This window comes from Taeniopygia guttata, chromosome 2 (assembly GCF_048771995.1).
Source record: "Taeniopygia guttata chromosome 2, bTaeGut7.mat, whole genome shotgun sequence".
NCBI classification, from domain to species: Eukaryota; Metazoa; Chordata; class Aves; order Passeriformes; family Estrildidae; genus Taeniopygia; species Taeniopygia guttata.
In genome coordinates, this window is record NC_133026.1 from 101,944,197 (window position 1) to 101,966,997 (window position 22,801).

At 37.6% G+C, this 22,801-nt stretch overlaps 1 protein-coding gene across 2 annotated transcripts in view; it reads left to right on the plus strand.

Annotated features, from left to right (window-relative positions):
- The window catches only part of LAMA1 (laminin subunit alpha 1), a 97,683-nt gene that overhangs the window by 23,764 nt on the left and 51,118 nt on the right, over positions 1-22,801 (plus strand). For both annotated transcript variants that reach the window (XM_072924520.1, XM_030266006.3), the window contains exons 4-15: positions 4,403-4,645; positions 7,703-7,882; positions 10,646-10,735; positions 11,162-11,279; positions 12,333-12,511; positions 14,039-14,144; positions 14,609-14,769; positions 17,586-17,726; positions 18,688-18,861; positions 20,468-20,569; positions 21,281-21,492; positions 22,645-22,756. In XM_072924520.1, the coding sequence (XP_072780621.1) occupies positions 4,403-4,645; positions 7,703-7,882; positions 10,646-10,735; positions 11,162-11,279; positions 12,333-12,511; positions 14,039-14,144; positions 14,609-14,769; positions 17,586-17,726; positions 18,688-18,861; positions 20,468-20,569; positions 21,281-21,492; positions 22,645-22,756 (1,818 nt within the window). The remainder of the gene's footprint in view (positions 1-4,402; positions 4,646-7,702; positions 7,883-10,645; positions 10,736-11,161; positions 11,280-12,332; positions 12,512-14,038; positions 14,145-14,608; positions 14,770-17,585; positions 17,727-18,687; positions 18,862-20,467; positions 20,570-21,280; positions 21,493-22,644; positions 22,757-22,801) is intronic.

Sequence of the window (22,801 nt, forward strand, 5' to 3'; positions counted from 1 at the left end):
GTTCTACAGAAACAAAATACACAGCAGCGGTTTTCTATAAAAACCGCATTTTTTGTCTGAGTTTGACTCCTCTGGGCAGTTGCACTGTGAAATTACAATTCTAATAAATTTTGGCTATAATATATTTTACTGGTGTGATTGAGCCAGCTGTAAAATATTACTCTATGACACCATTAAACAAAGACTACCGACCTCAGTTTTTTTGCCATGCTTCAGGCTTCTAAAGGTATTTAAATGTACTCTGTGTCCTCGGTGTAGCAGAAAGGCAGATGTTTATATATCAAAAAGTTACTGAATTGCAAAACAAGACTAGTTCTTCTTGGAAGACCCTTGATATTAAGTTGAGTTGAGAAAATAATTCCATTTCTGATTAAGTCATAGTTTATGAATATTCTATGAGTACTGGATTACCACTCAGAGGCTGATGTAGGAGTAATTTGTAGTTTCTGCTTTTACAAAGTTGAAAAGAATGTAAATATTATAATATGATATTTCCAGAGCTTTCATCTTGAAATCAACTGGCAAGAACAGGTTTCTGTAAAGATACATGGTTTGCTAATGTCAAAAAATGGTATTCTGTTGATTTTACAGGACTAATGCTGATTTATTGTATGTGGCAAGCTTCCTTAAAAGCCTTTTGTGGCTTTGTAAAACTGATGATTCAGGGTGTTCATCTGTACATTCTTAAAATAAAATTTCCCTTCAATTCCAAATTAATGTTTGCACGTAATGAATCAAAATCTTGAGGAAAATATAATTGATGAGATTAAAGGTTCTCCTGGATTTAGTGTATTTTGCACTTTTAACATCACAGAATCGTCAGAGAAAAATATTGCAAACAATTGCTAGGCTTCACAGTGTCGAAGAGAAGGAAGCTCTCCTTATCTCTTAAAAAGATATTTCTGTAAACAATATAAGCTGATAAACATTCCTTCAGCTAGTCTCCTATTCTGAGAGTGTTCAAGAATTATGCATTTGGTGTTGCTGGATCAGCATTCAGGGAAACAAGGTTTTTAGAAAGTCTAATTAAAGCAGAAATTTCTTGTTTTGTTGGCATTGCAGCTACAAAAAAGTTTCTTCAATAGAAGTTTATTTGGCCCATCTTAAAAATCAGGATTGACATGGCACCTGTAAAATGGCACTTATAATATATGGCTTGGGAATTGCTAACTTGCTTTGACTTGCCCTTTTTACCCTTGTAGTTCAATAAGGAAATTACTTCTGAGAAAGTTATACAGCCAAATAAAAGTATACAAATCATTAGCTCTTGCTCAGGTTTATCACATGGCTGGTTGGTGGGCACTGAATGAACGTGGAAAGTGATAAGAAACTGCCTTTGATGTTCAAACTTGAAGAACTTATAAAAGTCAAATTCTTTTTAAAAAAGTGCTCAAAGAAAAATCAGTTTTCATTACATGGAAAATCAGTTTTCGTTACAAGGTCAAGAGACCTTGGTTGCAGAGTCTGTGGAATAGAAGGTCTGAAAAACCCCTGCCTGCAGATATTCCTTAAAACATCTTCATCTGTGAGCACTGTGGACACCTTTGTCCCTTTCTCCAGCTTCATTCCCTTTCTGGGAATCATAATCCCCGAGAATAAAGCTCCTCCTGGTAGGTTGTCTTGTGACTTCTCCAGTCTGAGAACATTTATACAAAATCCTTTATTTATTTATTTAACCTATAATATTTCAGACAAATTTTCCTGAAGTTATTGATATTCATTATCCTGTGAATTTACCTGTGAAGTAAAATGGGATACCTGTGAGCTATGTGTGTAAATGGAAGCGTTGAGAGGAGATTTAATTTGTTGAACTGTGCATTGAATTTGTGCAGTTGTTGTGAAAATGTTAATATTTAACTGGCTTTTCCCTTCACTCCCCCCTCACCAAGGAACTTGATATTTAAAATAAGTTTAACTTGCATAATCTTGTGAATACCTTTTACTGCAGCAGTTAGTTTGTGATGAAGGATAGCTCATTGTTCCTAGTTGGAACTGGATTTAAAACTAGCCACATCAGCTGCAGACTATAATAGGTCTTGAAAAATCTCAAAGTAATCAAAAGTGGATCATTTGTTGTTCAGCCAACTGTGTAATAAGTAGGGAAGCAGTTTAGTTGATGACAGCAAACAGAGTGGGGAAAAAAAAATAAATATGAGAGTTTTTGAGGGAGATTTTTTACCAGGGTATTTGAAAAAGGTTTGCGTTCCAGACTTGCATCTTTTATGCATTTGAGAAGGATTACCGACTTCAAAGGAACTTGAAAGTACATAGTTGTTTCTAAGCCCAGTCAATAAAACTTCTCTAGTTTTAATAGTTTTGTGATATTCTTATCTGCAATGGAGAAAATACCCATACAAGCAACTCCTGTCACATACAAGTGTCTTTGGGTTTTGGGTACTGAAATGATTCTGTTTGGTTATAACTGAGTGCAAAACTCAATACCACTAACTGAATCAATGAAATCCGAGTTGTGTGTAGAGAATATAGTTATTTGGCTTGAAGTCTGCCCAGATGGTGTACTTTGTTCCTTTAAAGCCATGTATTTTGGCTTTTATTTTTCAGTTGGAGATTGTTGGCATGATGTAGATTTTATTTAAAAGACTCTCTTCTCTTCATGGAAGCTGGACTATAATTCTTGATATTCATTTAACTTTGATCAAATTTTAAGACTGTGTGAAACAACAAAGAATTCACAGAACCCAGAGAAATATATTTCTAAGACTGGTTAAAGAGTGACCTGGCTTCTCCTTTTGCCTGCATCTCCTTGCATTGCTGAAAGGTCACAGTAAAATCTTTGTTTTCTGTAAATTTTCATATTTATTGGAACAACTAGAAATATTCTGTTTTTATCTGACTGGTGTTTAACAGGATAAAATTGGAGTGCCTGTAACAAAAATCAAACCAAATGAATATTGTAGTTTAAATTATGTCTGATTTCAATAAAAAAGTAAGATTGTTTTAATTTTTAAAAGATATTATGCGTAGTGAATCATTTGAAGACAAGTATCGCCAAATTTTTTTCCTTCTCATGTGTGCAAGATCTTCTAATCAAAGCTTTGTTCACTTAAATAATATTTTGTTTCAAAAGTAGTTTCCTGAATTGCATACACAATGCAGCTACTATTTATTTATGTGAGTTTATATTCCCATTTGGCAAAATCAAAACCTGCTTTCATGTGGCAAGTATTGTTCTTGCTCTGGCTTTAATCTGTATTGCAACAACAACAAAAAAAAAGTCCTAAAAATTTAAATTTAAATTTATAATGTATGAAAAAACTCATTGCAGCCAGATTGGAGCTCAACACAGTATTAATACTGCACATGCAGGCAGGAATTATGATGATAATAGCAGCCAAACCAGGCAGTCTGCTCAAGTGGAAATACATTTCTCTGAGATGGCTGAATAATACAGAGTTTTTCTGTCATCTAAACTGGGCTTGTTACTCCAGTGCATATGAAACATTAAACTCCTATATAGAAGTCTTACGAGTTTCCAAATGCAGCCTTTTTGAGTGAGGTGATGTGGTGAGTAAGGGAGAACATGGTGGCTTTGCAGTAAGGGCTCTTCAGTGTTCATGTCTGATGCTGCAGTGAGTTTGGGGCCAGTGCAGGTTATCTGGCTGCATGACAAGGTAATTTAAAAGGTAATATGAACTTAATTACTGCCCTGCCTACTCACAGAAGTGAACAGTCACGTTGTGTGCATGGGATTTCACTTTGGGTAGTTAGAAAAATAGTCAAGATACCTGCATACACATACATCTCAATGTTACTTGAGAATATTAGCTATTTTAGCGTGCTTATTTTTGTCACGTTCAGCTTACTTGTCTCTGTGTATTTTTAGCAGTGTCTGCAAGTAGTCTTCTGCTGAAATAACTTCAACAAAGGATGAAATTGTAATGCAAAGAGGTTTTTAACATAGGGTTAAAAAGTTTATCAGAAATGTTCTTACAGAGAAGATTATATTCCCTACTAAATTGTAAACCAAAGAGGTGTTTTTGGCTACATTTATAAATAAATCCTACAAAAACAACCAAGCACAAAAACACAAACAAGAAAACCCAACCAAACTCCATTTTTTTGAAGCCCTCAGTGGTTCAGAAAAGCTAAGCAGTTCCCACAGATTGTTATACTCAACTAATCATGAAATGGGCAGTATAGATAAAGATTTCAGCTATTGCATCAGCACAAACTGATGCCTTGGACTCAATTAGATGGACCTCTTGTCAAACATTTGTGCAAAAAATTTATCCAGAGTTACTTTACCAAATTTTACCCTCTGCCCAGGCAAATTGTAAACTGCTTTTAAAATTTAAATTTCCTACCCAGTTGGCTTCTGGTCATGTTTCACAGTACAATTAAGTGTTAACATTTTCTTCTTGCTTTTTTTTTTTTTTTCTAGGTCTTTCAAGTTGCATATGTCATCATCAAAGCTGCTAATGCTCCACGACCTGGAAACTGGATTTTGGAACGCTCCATAGATGGCACAGAGTTCAGACCATGGCAGTACTATGCAATTAGTGATACTGAATGTTTAACTCGTTACAATATTACACCAAGAATTGGGCCGCCAACTTACAAGAGAGATGATGAAGTGATCTGCACCTCCTATTATTCCAGACTAGTTCCCCTGGAACATGGAGAGGTATCATTGTGTTTGTAGTTGCAGTTTGTGATTAGGGACATGGAATGATAGCGATTAGAAAACATTTGAATTGCAGTTAGTTACAGAGTTTAGCACCCTCAGCACTACCAGGTCATCTGTTATTCTTCTTTAATAACGTTATCTTACATCATGTAGTATAGCAAACTTCTAAACCTTGGGATGAAATGTGTTTTTGTTTCTATGTGTTCCCATTACTAAACTCTTTGTTCTCTCTTACCATATAATTTGATGGTTGCAGTTAGCTGTGAATTATTAGTTCCTTTATCCTGAAAAACTATAACAGACGCTCTGTGTTCTGCCAGTTTTTTTCATTTAGTAGAGAAAACTCCTGTGTTAGGAACACCTGGGTGTGTGAGATAAAGCAGCTAACACTGTTGAAGTGCTCGGCACAGCTGGAACTCCTAAACAAGCCTTGGCATTGTTTCAAGGATGCAGCATAATTAAAAGGGCTACAAGTTGTACAGTCTTGCTGTTGATTGTCCTTTCTTTTAACAAACTCTATTCATGGTACTTCTGTAATTTATTATGGAGAGACAGCCACACAATGAAATGATACATTAAAACCAATGGTTATTCCATCGTGAAGGCTATAATGTATGACCGTGATAATAAGTGTGGTGTTATCCCATGGAGAGTGTTAGTAACCCCTAGCTTCACAGACATCAATATGTTTTTATTTCTTGGTTAAAAAGTAGATAGGACAGTATGTAGCCATTCACACAAAATTAAAACTAACAGCAAAAAAATCCCCAGTGAAATTCAGTAATGTAGAGTCACGCTTACCTTAATAAAATGTTTATTGCAATGTTGTGACCATGTGGCCAATATATAGTCAACATACAACCAACAGATCAGATGAAACAAAGAAACCTAAACCTGTCTCTACACACAATTAACCAGAAAACCCTTTTTGACTGTATAGGAGATTGACTGCATAGCAACAGTGCTGCTTGTAATGTGCATTTAGTAGGCCGTACAACTCCAGCTCCAGGGATGCCAGAAATTCAGTTTAGTGACATTTTTTTCTCATTCTTTTTTTCTGGTGGTACACATAATTAATTTGGCTTCACTATCAAAACACTGCTTTTTTTTTTTTTTTCTGAGTGTGGTGATGGAAAAACGCAAAAAAATGAGAGAATTAACTTTCTGTTTACTATGGAGAATCTCAGAATCTTTTAGGTTGGAAAAGACTTTTAAGGTCATTGAGTCCAGCTATTAGTCCTACTAATAAGGACTAAGGTCACTGAGTCCATTGAGTACTACTATATGAGTTCAGCACTGCCAACTTCACTTCTAGACCATGTTCTTAAAGTGGCACATCTATATGTGTCCTTCCAGGGATGATGACTCTATAATTTCCATGGGCAGTCTTCTCCAATGCTTGACAAGCCTTTCTATGCAAAAAACATTCCTAATTTTCCATCTAAAACTCCCTTGCACAATTTGAGGCTATTTCCTCTTGTTCTATCACTTGATACCTGAGAGAAGAGACTGACCCCCATCTGGTTACAGCCTCCTGTCTAGTTAGGGAATGACAAGACCACCCCGAGCCTCCTTTTCTCCAGGCTAAACACCCCCAGCTCCCTCAGCTGCTCCCCACAGAACTTGTGCCCCAGACTCTTCACCAGCTCTGCTGCCCTTCTCTGGACACGCTCCAGCACCTCAATGACCTTCCTGGATTGAGGGGCCCAGAAGTGAACGCAGAATTTGAGGTGCAGCCTCACCAGTGCTGAGTACAAGGGGACAATCACTGCTCTGGTCCTGCTGGGCACACTGCGGCTGACACAGGCCAGGATGCCATCAGCCTCCTTGGCTACCTGGACACAGCTGGCTCAGGTTCAGCTGCTGTCAGCCAGCACCCCCAGGACCTTTTCTGCTGGGCAGCTTTCCAGCTGTGCCCCAGCCTGTAGCGCTGCCTGGGGCTGTTGTGACCCAAGGGCAGGACTCAGCAATTGACCTTGTTGAACTTCATCCAATTGGCCTCAGCCCAGGAATCCAGCCAGTCCAGATCCCTCTGGGGAGCCTTCCTGCCCTCCAGCAGGATCAACACACATGCATAAAAGCTGTCATTCAAAGGACAGGCTGCTCCTTTGTAACTGGATTGTCTGTCAGACAGGAATATTGCCTGTACAGAATATCTCATAACCTGCATTAGTGAATCTTGGAACTCTATGGAAAATATATGTATATTTAGGGCTTTGTTATTTGTTGTGGCCAATCTGTTGCCCTTAAGAATGGCCCAGCAAACCAGTCTGCCTTGTATCCAGCATTTGCTAGCATCCCAGTTTTCTGCCATCAGCTTGGAGTGTCTTGATGTGAAATAACTGTTAGGGTAAAGAGACAACATATCTAAATATGGATATCAGTAATAACATTTTTTTGCCAAATCTGACATTTTGCCAGTAATAGCTTTTATAAGAAATACAATAGTCAAATTTAGCAGTGTGCAAGGAGAATCACAGTATTTCTTCTTTAGTATCTTAGTATCCCTTCTGTTTCTCCCTTTTTCTGCTTGTTAAGATTCCTCTACAGTCTCTATAAAGATTTAAGTGTATTGTTGCAGAATTTCTACTTGTAGAATTTCTAGACAGTAGAATTTCTACTGTTCAAGCTTTTAACTTGAGAGTAAAAAAGTGTGTCCTAATTTACATTTCATGACTTGAAGGCACTACTTCTGATTAGTGAGAGTATATATTAGGCAGGAAAGACCATGTAAAATGAAGTGCCACATGGGAGATGAGGCCAATTGGTTGTGACAGGCATTTCTGGATCTTTAAATCTCTGATGCCTAAGTAATAAAACGCAAACATAGTGTGCTAGAAATTCCAGTGCTGTGGTTGGGTCCTGCTCTCAATGCTGAGAAAATCAAAGAATTTCAGGAAGCCCAGCAAATTCTATGTTTGTACTAGGTAAAGTGTCACCATCCTGAGTTGTTGGGAAACAAGTTAAATTCTGTGGTTTTGATTCTCAGACTAATGCTTGTTGTGGTAAATGAATCACATTTATGTTTGTGACTAAGTCAGCCTTTCTTTCCAGATTCACACATCACTGATCAATGGTAGGCCTAGTGCTGATGATCCTTCACAGAAGCTGTTGGAATTTACTTCTGCACGATACATTCGCCTGCGACTGCAGCGTATTAGAACTCTGAATGCTGACCTCATGACTCTCAGCCATAATGATCCTAAGGAGCTAGACCCTATTGTTACCAGAAGGGTAAGCTGATTATTCATAAATATATTCAGTATAGCTTGATGGGAGAGTCTATTCTGACCTATTTGAGAAGGAGAAGTACTTAATCCTTGTCATTCAGAGTGACTCTGATCGGTTGTTAGATAATTCTTGCCTTGCCTTTGACACTATTTGCAACAGTATCTTGTCATAAACAGCTTTTAGAAAAAGCTTTTCAAGATGGTTTTTATTTGTTTTATTTTTATTTGTTTGTGTAACTGATTTGTGCTAGGAAGAGTATTTATAACGCTTTATCATCAAAATACAAAATATGGTTTGGCTGATGGAGATGCTCCTTGAGGTTGCTCTTGATGTCACTGTAGTACTTTTTGTGGTGTATCATGTATTTCAGGACCCAGTGCTGGTTCATAAACATAATTATTTGAAAACATTGCTATTATGAATTTTCATGTCATTTTATAAAGGCTGTTATAATCAATTGCTTTAGAGCTCATAAATTAGTGTAAAATGTTTGTGTAGAATTCCAACGGCATTAACTGTTTTCCAGATTTGATACTGAAACTGTGGAAACTGAGCCCCAGACTCTTAGGCTGACTTCTTCAGGTTCTCATATAAATTTAACTTTGGAAGTCTCAACAGTTTTTCTGCTGGAAAATGATTTCTGCTTTGTATCTTGCAATTTTGACCATCTTAATTTGCCCCTGACTCATAGGTTAACACTTCAGAGGCTTCAAGTTTTTCTGTGAAAGTAGGCTTTCTGATGAGGACAGGAGAACATGAGAAGTGTTTCCTTCTTCCCTTCCTTTGTAGCTCTTTTTCCTGAAAAACATTTGCAGGCAACTCTTCCTTGTGCAGCAACAGGATTCTTGCAGTTTGTGGCTTCTCTGATACAGGCAATCCTTGTGCTGTCTGGATAGCTGAGTAGAGAAGGGAGCAAGGAACTTGGATTTGGTCAGAGATCGGTGGGTGCTTTCAAGGTGTCCATTCAACTGCAGCATTTTAAATTGTAAAATCTGGATGGTTTGCATTTTCTGTCAGTGGGAATTGCTAGCATGGAGACTGCAAGAGCAGAGCAAGACTGGACAGCTGCTCCAGCTGTGCTTTACTGGCAATAGGGAAACACACAGCCTGAAAGGTGAGATGTTCCCACAGAGCAGGCTGGTTGATATTTTAATCTATTGATAGTATTGGCATATCAAGACACACACCCCAAAAAGAAAAGTTAGACATGGAAGAATGCAAACATACAGCTGGGAAACAAGAATTTGAAGGACAAGCATTGCCACTGGTTTTGTAGCATACACAGTTGTGCAATTCAGGGCTTAGTACTTCTGCACCTAGCACTGCTTAGAGCAGTTTTACATTAAGAACTACACATGTTAGCCAGGTTTCCCAAATCCTGATGTCTCACCTTGAGTCTCACTTTGCTGTGCAACCAGCTGTAGCAAAACCGCTTCCAAGTTTTTAGATGCTGTTTTTATTGGCTTTGAAGAGTTTGTTATGGTTGTTGATACCAATTATCTTTTGTTTCCTGTATCTAGTCTTGAAAAATGGCCAATTCAGATTCTGAGTGTTCAACAGCACCTTTATTAATGTGTTCTTTTTTATTTATTTCTGTATGTAGCATTTGATTATCATTGGTCTCTCATTCAACTCCAAGCTGCACACAGCTGCTGTGAGGCATACAATGGCAGAAAATAAGACAAAGGAGATATAGCAGGGAATGCAGTGAGAAATTAAATTCTGCTTCTGTCCTCTCCCTTTCTCAGCCTGAACATCCTTCTTTGTAGTTTAGGACTGACTGCTCATGATAAGCCCCTGAATGACTTTTGTAGTTCAAGTCCGTAACATTAAAAATCCTCACAAAATAGTGATCATAAGAAATTTAAGACAATAAAAAATAAGTATGAAATCAGAGAAGATAGTTTGCTCCGACTCCAAGAGCCTTCAAAGAAATAACAGTGCAGGAGTCAGCATGTCTGACCACCCAGGGCTACCTCTCTTCCTGAACCAGCTGACATTAGGGTTGCTAGGTCTGAGAGCTTCCCTTAGAAGTATCCTCAAAAAGAGTTTCTTTTCATTTCCCTGTAGTACATACTTCCCAGGATACAAACAGGCCAACAATGTTGATACTGCAGCTTAACTGAACCCAGATGGTCATTTCCTGCCTCCTCTTTGCCTTGAAAATTAAATCCTTTCCTTATGTATGTTGTTTCTGCTCACCACCTGGCAATATTAATGGATAGTATTGTGCTGTATCTGCAATTTTTCTAAGAGTTTGGATAGAATATTTCACTGGCCACACAGTAGTACCAAAAGCTGGTCTGGAAATGAGTGTGCAAAGTTGTCTTAAGGGAGGGAGGGTTCCCATTTTAAGGAAGAGGAAGCATACTCTTAGCCCCCTGATTGATTCTAAAATATGGCAAATTTTTATGCTTTATGGCTTCTTGTAAAGTGAAGAAAAAAATTTGTGGTTTGTTTTTTTTTTTTTGCAAGTACATTTCAGTTGAGGTCACAATTGGTGGGCTTTCTCAAAGCTGAGGAATTGTACATACGTACTTAAAAGTTAAAAGTCAGTTAGTTTTTCATACCAATAGGGAAAAACATGGGACAAATAAAACCTGCCAAAATAGAAGGCTTCCCCAAATGGCAAATATTTTCAAGTATTTCTTTTATTTACACAGAGCAGTTGAATGCTGGCATTTTATTTTGCAGAGTAGGGCAGGGAAATGTAAATACATGTAGCTATCTTTTATTTATACATTTCTCACCTTTGTTTTTTTGTAGTACTACTATTCAATAAAGGACATCTCTGTTGGTGGCATGTGTATTTGTTATGGCCACGCTCGAAGCTGCCCACTGGATGAAATCACAAAGGTATTCTTTAATCTCATTGTTTTTGCAAAACAACTTTTTGAATTAAATAATTAAAAAAAACTTAAGGAGAATGAGAAACAGGATGCTAAAATAAATCTCATGATGGATACTATATTTTTTTTTTCAGAGCAAGCATATCTGGGTTTTATAGTGTAACTTTCTTGAAGTTAACGCTTCTTCTTGGGCATTGAATTTAAGCAATTCAAAGGGCACAAGACATAATCTGTCTTGCAGCACAGGAGATTTTTCACTCCTGTATTTCCTAGTAGTTGATGTACCATGGTAGAGCAGTTCAGTGCCACTTGTTGGGTGTTTGTGGGTCATGCCATTTTTTGGAGTAAGATTGATACTGAGCAGACTTTTGGCAAAATTGATTAAATTTTCCATTAAAAAATATTTCAAGAAAGTGGATTTTTTTATTCTTAGAAATTGCAGTGCCAGTGTGAACACAACACATGTGGAGAGAGCTGTAACAAGTGCTGTCCAGGCTACCACCAAAAACCATGGAGACCAGGAACCCTTTCTGCTGGGAACAAATGTGAGAGTAAGTATGCACAGGCAGTTAGGTAGTTTCATGAAGTCTTACTATTCTCTTGTTTGAGGTTGCTTTCATACAGGTCTGTAATAGTTCTCCAGGAAAAGTCACAAACTATTAACTGTCTTCATGGGTTGTTAAGAGGTAGAGAACCTGCTTCTAATCATAAATGTTCAGATGATTTTCCATAATCTGTTCAGTGTGACTCCTTGGCTAGTGGAGTTGTCATGTATTATAGCTTCCAGAATCTCTTTTTCAAAGGGACTTGGGATTTATTGTACTCCTGTAGAAACTAGCAGATTTGCATCAATCATTTTGTTAGCTACTTGAAATGCAAATTTCATCAATTGATCATCAATTTTGTCAGGTGAAGAACTTTGTTCTGATAGCAAATGTTTTGAAAGAAACTCCTTATTGGCCAGTTACACTTCAGATTGTCTGATAGATTGACTTAGGCTGTGCCAGTGTGGCTGAATGTGTTACTAGGGCTAGTTCGTGCATTTTCTCACTTCACATTACTAATGCATAGCACAAGCTGCAGACAATTAAGAACCTATTGGATAAAAGTTAAAGTTCCAGATGGAAAAGAAGTCTTTTTGTTTGAAATCTTTGCACAAGTCATCACTCTTTAAACTAAATAAAATTTATACTTAGGTACTTCTTTGACTTCTCAGATTTTGTCTATAATACAAATAAGACAAGAATTAGGTAGGTTCTTATCTGTAATGCAGAGGACAGAAGAAGTAACAGTTATTGCTAATTGCACACATCATTGTCAATAACAGTCCTGACAAGATTGGTGTAGTAGGATATACAGAATACTTCTAAAAACAGTGCTGTTAAAATGATAATAGTGGTTTTGAAATTTACTTACTTGATAATAAATATAATGTATTATGTCTGATGAAGCACATGGCATGGTTAAAGGGAAAAAACACACTTTTGAGGTCAATTCATAGGCTCTTCTACTTACTGACATTTTTCAGATTTGAAAATGTATTATAGGAAATGTTACACAGTGTGAGTAAGAAAAAAATTGATTTCTTTTCCGTTCCTTCTCAGAATGTAACTGTCATAACAAAGCAGAAGATTGCTATTACAACCAGAGTATTGCAGATCAGAAAAGGAGCATGGATATTCATGGCCAGTTTATAGGAGGTGGTGTGTGTTTAAACTGTACTCAACATACTACTGGGATCAACTGTGAAATATGTGCTGATGGATATTTCAGACCACACAAAGTAAGATGTGGAAAATACCATTCTAATGTTTTGTTGAATTATAACATGGTATCATGCCTATTTCAGCTGATTGTGATTAATATATTGTTTTCTTATTAGTTGCAGAATAGCTGAGAATAATAGCAGTGTTTTTTGGGTTTTATTTTTATTTTTTTGGGTTTTTTTTTTTTTGTTTTGTTTTTTTTTGTAAATGACGTAATGCCAAAACTTTCAGAAAGAACCAAAATGCTTGTCTAGGTGTGCAGGAGGGCAAGTCAAGATGTTGCAGAAGAAAATTATAAGAGAAGATGACACTTGATATCCTAGTGTGCAAATATACATGTTCTGATAGGAAATAATGTACACAGGAAATCTCCTGTGGGTAAAGCTCTAAAAAGGTCAAAAGTACTAAAGTTTCACTGTCTTCAAAAGTGCAAAAATTGTGTACCATGCTGTATCAGCCCATTTCGATCAGTGTTAAAAAGGACCTGGCTCGAAAATCAGAATCTTTGGCTCATGAGATGTTGCAACAAATGCTCTTCTTGATATGATTGTTGCAGAACTCAAGCTCTCTGCGTGTAGTTTCCAGTGTCACTCTTTGGAAAGAGGGCACAAACTCTACAAGACATGTCTGACAGAGTTAACCATATGAACTTACATAACTAACATCACATGTAACTGCAATGTTAGAGGTCTCTATAATGAGACATTATGAACTTAAGTTTCTACTCCATATGGTCTTGCTTTAGTAGGTTCATGCATATTTTGAAAAACCCGTACTTTAAAAATCTGACATAAATTGGTGCAGAGGGCAAGGGTGAGTCCATAGCATTATGGATAGACAGCAGGTACAGCTCATCCAAAGAAATAAATTTGAGTCAGAGATTGTCCCAGAGTTGTTGTAAGATGCATTGAAGAAAGGTCTTTGATCAACTCATTAAATGTGAGGTCATTGCTGATTTGCTTTACAGGTAAAGCACCTCAAAGGACAATTTTCATTGCAAAAAAAAAAAAAAAATAGAATCTTGCCGTATGATTTGCACTGCCTCATATTTCAAAGATTTATAGATCATAAAGTCAGAATGAGTCTTTATTAATAGATAAGCTGTCCTTCCATTGAACACAGAGCCAAGGATTTCTTTAATTTCCCTCCTCTTGAACCAGAATGTCTTTGCAAAAAGCATCCACTCTTGTCTTAAACATTTCCATATCTTTTGGCAAACCTTCACAGTGGTTAATGGCTGTTACTTTAAAAAAATGTCTATTTATACTGAATGTGTTAGACTTCAGCTTCCAGCCATTAGCACTTACTATGTCTTTGTGCTATTGAAGATCAGCTTCTGTTGCCACATTTAAGCTTTTTCTAGACTGCAATCCCCTGATCCTTCTGCTTGCTAAAGTTGGACTAGTCCCTTTATCTATTGCCCCATATTATCTTTTTCCAGTTGTATTTGTTTTAGCATTGGTGATTGAAGACAGGAAATGGATGTAACTTTACTGTTCCCAGTTAATAATTTGAGAATTTGCCAGTAAACTTTTATTTTATAGGTTTCTCCCTATGAGGATCACCCCTGCTATCCCTGTGAATGCGACCCTTTTGGCTCTCTGAGTTCCGTCTGTGTTAAAGATGAACACCATTCTGACTCTGAGCATGGTAAGGAAGCAGCAAGTGCCTTTTCCCTAAACTTCAAGTCTGGTTGGAGGTCATTGAGGTTGAGGGAACACTAGCTACCTTTGAATGGCTGCCTTTTAGGTATCACTGTGGGAAGGTGAGGCTGAGGCATAATGTAATTTCATTATTTTAAGGTATGTCAGGTCCCTGAATGTGTTCTCCTATGGGGATTGTGGGCTCCTACTGTGTAAAACAATGTGAGGTGTTGAGATCTAACACTGTTGTTTGTGAATGCTGTAACAAAATTTACTTTGCTGCAATTTCTGTGCATTTGATTCTTTAAATGTGAAAAACAGATAGTGAGACTGACCTTGTGCCACATATATTTGGAATATGACATGGAGTGTAATAAAAAAGGAATGCTAAATTTTTTGTACCCTCTCAGACATCTTGAATCCAACCTATTGCCTGCTCTGATTCTTTTTTCTGTACTTTTGCTATTCAAGGGACTTGGCCAGGCCAGTGTCAGTGCAGGAAAGGTTATGCAGGAGAAAAATGCGATCATTGTGCATTTGGGTATCGAGGCTACCCAAACTGCCTGCGTTGTAACTGCAGCCTGGTTGGTAGCATCAATGAAGATCCATGCACGGAACCTTGTCTTTGCAAAGTGAGTACTAAACTTCCACTTTTGTTCAATCTATGGTTTATTAACTCCTTTTTAATAGTGAAATTACTTCATTTACTGTGGACACCATTTCCTTTATAAGATGTAACCTGTTGTACACCTGACAGCCTGGAACTCAAAACTTCTAATTATTCTCTGTACTGAAAAATATGGTATTTTTTGTTGAGTAGTTCTGTATGTTACTAATACAATATTTTCTATAATAATGTACCAGATTGACATTAAAACGAAATAAAACCTGTACATGTGTGAGGCAGCCATAGCGAGTGAGCATGCCTAGATGGGTTTGATTTTAGGAATAAGCTGATATTTCTCTTCAAAGCCACTGATGGCTTGTAAACAAATGTTGTGTTTAAAACATCTGCTTTTTGTAAAGAAACAGCAGGCATTTGGAAAGAACTATTGTAACACTTGCACTAGACATATGTATGAAATACGGTTTAATTATTCAATTACAAAATATAAACCATAAAAATATTTAAAATATTTTGCAGCATTTTATTTTTTGGTAAATATCCAAACCTCTTAAAATTGCTTGCAGCTGTAGATTCCACTGAATTTTATTAAAAAGCTGTGCTAATATTTAAGGAAGTTACTTAATTTTCTGCACCAAATGTTAGAGTAGTTTAAGTATTTGTTGCCAAATATGATAGTGAACAGGAGCCAAAGATAACATGGTTTGTTTGACAATTCTTCTGAAAATTTAGTCCTTTTGCATAATTTATCTGATCTGAAAAATGAAACCTATATAAATAGCAAGACTCTGGAAAAACAAAATGGCTCCAATCACCAATTTAAATATAAAAGTTCCTGATTTTGAGCTAGGATAACACTGTATCTATCAGCCAATGCAGCTAACTAGTGAAAATTTTGCTATAAACTGGACTAGAAACTGCCCCTTTTCCGTGGGCGTGAGCCTAGCATACAGAACTTTTAGGCCCGATCACAAAGACTGTCAGTAGCCAGTGGACCACCTACAGAGATGAAAGGAGAAAAGTTGTGTGCTCCAAATATCAAATGAAAGAGACAGGATTTCTAACCTTTGCAGACTCTATTCTTTTTTTATGTAGTGCATTTTGTGATATTTGATCTTTCCTGAAACACAGCTCTTGAGGTCTAATCATTGGGTAAGATTTTTATTTTTCATTAAGAAATAAATAATTTCTGTCTAATAATGTTAGATAGTGAAATGTGTGATCCAAATCCATCTTGAAGACTGAGAAATAAAAGAGCATACAAAAACTATTTCTGTAAAAATCCACGATTTTAAGTTCTCATTATCTCAGGGGACACTTTACCTGAGATTTTTCCCAAATTTGCATATGAACAAATAGAAACAGCCATCCTCAACACTTGAATCAGAACTGGAGATCAGAAATTATTAGTATGCTTTGCAAACACAGGTTGTACTTTGCTTACAAAAGCATGTAATCTGGCTGTGTAGGGAGGTCTGATGTAATCTTGACATGCCAAACACTGTTCCAGAAGGAAAGACAGTTGGAAGTCTCAGATTTCTCTCTGGTGAGCTTGAAATATGCTCCAGATCCAAGTCTGCAGTCTGGAGTGATTCTTGTGACTGAAGTGAAGGTATCCTTGTAACTGCTTCTGAAAGCAGATTTTGGTCCACAAGCTTTGGATTTCACATGGTAATGCAGAGCTTGTATAAGCCTCTTCAAAACAGTAAGACAGTTCTTCACATGGATGCCTTGTGGTCCTAGTGTCGTAACCATATGTATCAGGGAATTTTGTGAGGTGTTCTGTAAAGTTCTTTTTGCCTTTATACTGGAGTTTTCCCATAATTGAAACCAAAGGTTGAGATTGGAGGATTGGAGAGTGGTGTGTCTTCAGGTCTTGTCCTGATATGAAGTCAGAACACTATAAGAATTTTGTCCCTGGCAGTAGGAAATGTTCTGTATCTTAGTGTGTGGAAATGCCCATGGAGATCTGCTATTTGCCCAGCTTTGTGGGTAATTATCAAATATTTTCTCTGCTGGTTTCTTTGTCAGCAGCAATTGTTTAAACCTTTTTGAAGAAATAGCCACATATTTCCTGCACAAATTTTATGAGGAAAAATATTGCTACACCATTTTGGACTTTTTTATTCCCTGTAAATTCTGCATTGAAAAAGGTCTGTAGCTGTATACTCTGAACTACCCAATTTGCATGGCAGAAGACCAATGAAAGGAGCTAAGGGAGTGGAACATCTCTGCTTCTGGAGCAGGAGTTTCTGGACCTTAGCCCCAGGGCATACTGGGTGGAAGAGTTGCCAGCCAGCAAATGTGGTGTTCTTCCAGGAAGAGGTGGCAGCAGTAGTGGGCATCACAGCATAAATATTAAGAGAGGGCTGAGAAACTATTGTCTTGAAGCTGGCTGTAGTGGCTCCTAGAGCCTGGCCTTTCACCAAAAGGGTTCTGCGTTCTGAGATATCTGAAAGGTAATCCATCTGGATTCAGAAAGCATGAGATCTTTTCTCCAGAGAAATCTACAAAGTCAAGCTACAAGAGAAGTAGACTGGCAGGCTGGCAGACGTTTTTCAAACCCTGCCTGTGTGTTGAAATTTTACTACAATAGAACCCTTGCTGGGGCTTGTTTAGATTTTGATGAACTGGCAAATTCTGATGAATTTTTCCAATCAGTTTCAGTTTTAAGCTCTGAGTATTATTCAATAATCCTGCTGTGCTGAAATGTGTTTTCTTTTACAACCTTCTGAATGCTGTTATGCCTAAATCCCACCTAATCCATGGTATTTGTTACCATAATAATGCTGATGTGAACCAAATGTTATATGCCTTTGACAGGAAAATGTAGAAGGTGAAAACTGTGATCTCTGTAAACCAGGATTCTACAATTTGCAAGAAAGAAATCCTCAGGGCTGCACAGAGTGTTTTTGCTTTGGTGTTTCTGATGTCTGTGACAGTCTTACGTGGCCCATCAGTCAGGTATTTAAATGTTATGTCCATGACCTAATATTCTTTCTTCAGGCAGCTGCAAAATGTACTATATTTCTCTTTGACGTGCCCAAGTTAACTTCAGATACTGGTATGTGTCTCCTTACAGAAGAATGGATTTTTAGTATCATTGGGCAGTTCTGAGGCAGTCAGCAAGTCATCCCAGTGCAGGATTTGGCCCTGCTGACTTGCAGTAATATCAGAAGCATTGGGTAATGAAAGCTGCAATAATGCATTGGAAAAATGAACTTTTTTCTGACTGTTAAAGTGGGTTTTTTTTCATGCTGAAGAGATAAGCCCAAACCTCCTTCCTTGGTCTCATACCTAATGGACAAGGCTATTGGACCTCTGGCAATATGGCCAATACTGTTTCTTAGTAAACAGTGTTTATAAATATCACTGTTTTCTGATTAGAATGTTCTTAAGTTATGGGGCTTTGGGGCCACTCTTTTCCCACCTTATGTGTCTTTGCAGAGCTAGCTACACTTTGCTCTCCTGTTTTGTGTGTGAAATAAAAAGGAGGACAACATATCAAATTTACTGAAATTCTAAGATGATTGAATAAAACTCTTTCTGTGAGAAGAACAAAGTTCTCTCATCTTGGTCCCTCTTCTGGGGCTGTAGTTTTTGCTTTCCTCCAGCTCAGCCCTATATATAAATGGGGACAATTGGCCTTGAAGCCTTTGAAATTCTGCATTTCTGTCTCAGGGAGCTGCATAGGTATAATGTTAATATTGTTGGAAGGATGAAAATCGCATACGTTATATTTTTGTTCCTGTCAAATAGAAGTGGAGACCATCCTAGTCTGAACATATACATATTTGCGTATCTTGGTATCAGACTTGGCTAATGGAAGTGTTTCAGATCCAGCAGTTTGAGTGAATACCTATGAAGAGGTGAACACTTTCTCAGTGGCACAAGTGCCTGACTGCCATTAATATTACTATTGTAGATTTCAGACATGACTGGATGGCTCGTTACTGATCTGTACAAAGCAAGGAGCGTGCAGCCTCAGCGAAGCCAATTTGATGGACCCCATCAAATAAGTATTAACAACACTGAGGCTGTGAAAGTACTGAAAAATACTTATTACTGGTCAGCACCTGAGGCATATCTAGGAAATAAAGTAAGTACTCAGCTAAGAAGTCAAAACTCCTTCATAGGTTCTCTGTCTTGAGCATAACCTGTTGCTCTAAATATATGGTTTCTGTAATTAAATATTACGCATAAAGCTCAGTATAACCAAACTTCTCACTGTATCTCTGCTTTTTGAATCAGAATGTTCCTGTGCAGATATTCCCAGTACCCTCTCTTTGCACTTTGAGTTCATCCACTTCCCTCCATCATCTCTCTGCTTCCTTCCCTGTCTATCCCTGACATGATATAATATTTCTTGACTGTTACTGACTTATATGCTCATTTCCCATCCACTTGGTTTTTATCCCAAAACTTACACCCTTAATGCCTTGTCCAATAACAGTAGATGGAACCATTAAAATCTCTTGCCTGCTTCTTAGCCATCTTGTGTTTCCAAACAACTAGTCTTTAATTTTTTCCCTGTTTACTAGCTAAAGCTCTAGTAACTAGGTGTCCTAGTTTTTGCAGCAGAATCACAGAATAGCTGAGGTTGGAAGGGACCTCTGGGGGTCATCTTGCCCAATCTCTGTCCTCAAGCAGGAACACCTGGAGCAGTTAACCAAGTACCATGATCAGAGAGCTGCTTCTGAGTATCTCCAAGGATGGAGGCTCCACAACCTCTCTGAGCAACCTGTGCCACTGTGTAGGCACCCTCACAATAAGTGTTTCCTGATGTTCAGCAGGAACCTCCTGTATTTCAGGTTGTGGTCATTGCCTCTTTTCCTGGCACAGGGCACTACTGAAAAGAGCCCAGCTCCATCCTCTGTGCACCCTCTCTTAAGATGTTTGCATATATTAATAAGATCTCTCTGAGCCTTTTGTAGGTGGGACAGTCCTGCTACTCTTGGTCTTTCCTCATATGAAAGATGCTTCAGGCTCTTAATAATTTTAGTGGCCCTTTGCTGGACTCTTTTCAGTATGTATTTTTCAGTATCTCTCTCTTGTACTGGGAGGCCCCGAACTGGAGTCAGAACTGCAGCTGTGGCCTCACCAGTGGTGAGCAGAGGAGAACCTTGCAGCTTTAGCTGTAACTATTTTCAGTCCACTCTCTCTGCCCATGCAGCTGTGTTTATTACTGGTATAGTCACACAGTAATTGAAAACAAGTGTAAGAAGTGTATCATTAGAGAACAGATTTTGCACAGGGCAAAAACACATTCAAATTCTGATTTCTTATTCATTTAATATAGGTCTAATTGTTGATTAACTTACTTTGTAGTAGTCAGCAGCAGATGAGGGGCTAAGAACCCTGAAAGGTGGTATACGGAATGTGAAAAATTCCTATATGCTGTACCCCTTGGCTAGGATTATAATGTACACCTCAGCTGTCTGTTTAGAGTCCTGTTAGTGTTTCACTGAATGAGGGCACTTATCTGAATCACCTGTAGAGCCTTGAGCTAGCTCTCACCACCTGTACAGCAGCAAGCCAGGTCTTGTTCCTGTGCTGATGCTCACGGCACATTATGCTTTTTCTGTAAAATGGTGTTTGTAATCCTACAGTTGTCTTATAATTTGGGCATTGTACTGACCCATGTAACTTCTTTGTGTTGGTTGGAGGTTATTGTGTTGTTAAGGCTTTGCTTTTTGTTGTTTCAGCTCACAGCTTTTAGTGGAGACTTGAAGTATACAGTATCTTATGACATTCCAATGGAGAGCGTGGACAGTGATATAGTGTCTAGTGTGGATGTCATCATTCAGGTGGATTTTTTTTTCTGCTTGTTACTATTCAGATGTTATTAAGAATCTATGAAGGCGTTACAAAATAAAATAATTTCTATAGTAGTGGTTTTAAGTCCCTTAAAAGTCATTATCAGAATATTCTTATAATTTCTCTCATTTTCTAATCCATTTGTCTGAAATTGTAGGTATGCAATACTAGTTTTAAATGCTAAATACTTAGAATTTAATCTGTGTGTATATGGGTGAGTTGCTTATTACCAAATGTACAAAGCTGTATTTACAAAACAAACTGCAATAAACTGGAAAGACTTATGCTTATGAGACAGGTGAGTGTTCTTGCTGATTGCTTACTTTTCTAGATTTATCTTGCAATTAAAAAGTAAGGCTCTATACTGAATCCAGCCATCTCCAAAAGCATAATTTTTTTTATGTACTAGCAATAGAACAGAGGAGAAAGGAGATTCTGTTTTGTAGAGGTATTTGATTTTTGCAATTCAGTTTATTATTTTACAAAAGATTTCTGAAGACTGTGAATCAAGAGAGAACGGGATTGTGGTCTTGAAGCCACAGAAAGTGTTGACCTTTTACTTACTGTGTCTTAATGTAAGGAATTTATTTTGATTCCCTCTTCTCTGTGTTACATGGATGTGTATTTGACACTAAATGTTACTGCTTAATAAAATTTACATGCAAATATGGAAAATGTTTTCTCTTGTCCTTCAATTTCAGGGTAACAGGCAGATTCTGAGTACAAGAGCAGCAGGCTTATCATTACAGCCATATGAGGAGTATTCTAATTCAGTGAGACTTGTGTCAGAGAATTTCATAGATTTTAATACAAAAAAGGCAATAGACCGGGAGATGTTGATGACTGTTCTGGCAAATGTAACCCATCTTCTGATCAGGGCCAACTACAACATTGCCAAAAAGGCTGTGTACAGGTAAGTGAGATAAAATATTCAAGTTAATCTATATACTTCTCTTATTTTTCTGCATATGAATCATGATTCTTAGTGGCAGTATTCCTGAAGTTTTATGTTAATAGTTTCTAGAAAAAATGTTGTTTATTGAATTTTCCTAAGACCAGTCTTTGTCCCCAAAATGCAGTCATATGGAGTGTACGGTAAGGGACATTTGATTTTAAAGATATTTGACAGCAGAGATGTTGTCTTCTGCTTTAAAGTAAGAGTGCATAAAAGCCTTATTACAATGACTACTGTTTTTAGGGGGAAATGCCTCCAGAACTGTCTACAGTATGCTTATTTTGGGTATGTGGCAAGTTAACCCATCACTAACTATTGAAAACCTGTGAATAAAGACATTGATTGTAATTTCTTTTGATGTGTGTTTGTGGATGTTACTGAGACTCATCTCTAAGGGAGTCCTTAATAGGAAAATTAGGCTGCAATGCATTAGCTGATCATTCCATAGTCTCAAAGCAGCATTGGCAGATGCTTACAGTGTCAGACCTTACAGATCTTTGTTTCACCTCTTCTCCAAGATACAGGAATAAAGTTATATTGCTCTCAAGGGAACCAGCTTCATCATTTACTTACTTAATTTCCTTACACTCACTGGCAGCCTTTCTTCCTTATTCCCTAATTAGAGCATGGTGCTAATAACACTAAAGTTATAGATTCAAATCCCATATGGTCCATTTATTAAAGAGCTGGACTTGATGATCCCTTTCAAATCAAAAAATTCTGTGAATATTTTGTCATTTGGTAGCAATTCCTGTCAATAAAGCAGGAATTGATACCAAATTTGCTTTGTGTACCCACACCACTCTGGCAAAATTTGTTCATTTAGGGATAGTGTGTTTGTCTTTATGGAATGTTTGTAAAGATTTCGTACAAAAATGTTACTTGTGTCTGAGGAGGTTGTCTCTTCCAGTAACAATAATGATAACAGGAGACATCTGCAAATGCTGTGATAAGAGTATGATCACACACTTCTTAAAGATTTGTGCCTGTTCCTCAGTTATCCTTGCCGGGGAGCAGCGCTCACTGGTGTTACTTCCCTGGAAGCAAACTGTCCTGCTCAAGATAAGTCTGGGGAAACAAAGGATGTGATGTTTTCCTGTTTAACCCTAGGCTGGACTCCGTGACCCTGGATATTGCAAGTGCAAATGTTATAGATCTTTCTTCAGCACCAGATGTGGAATTCTGTGAATGTCCTCAAGGTTACACAGGATTATCCTGTGAGGTAACCTCTTACAGTATTTTGTGTATGCAAAATTATCTCCTATTG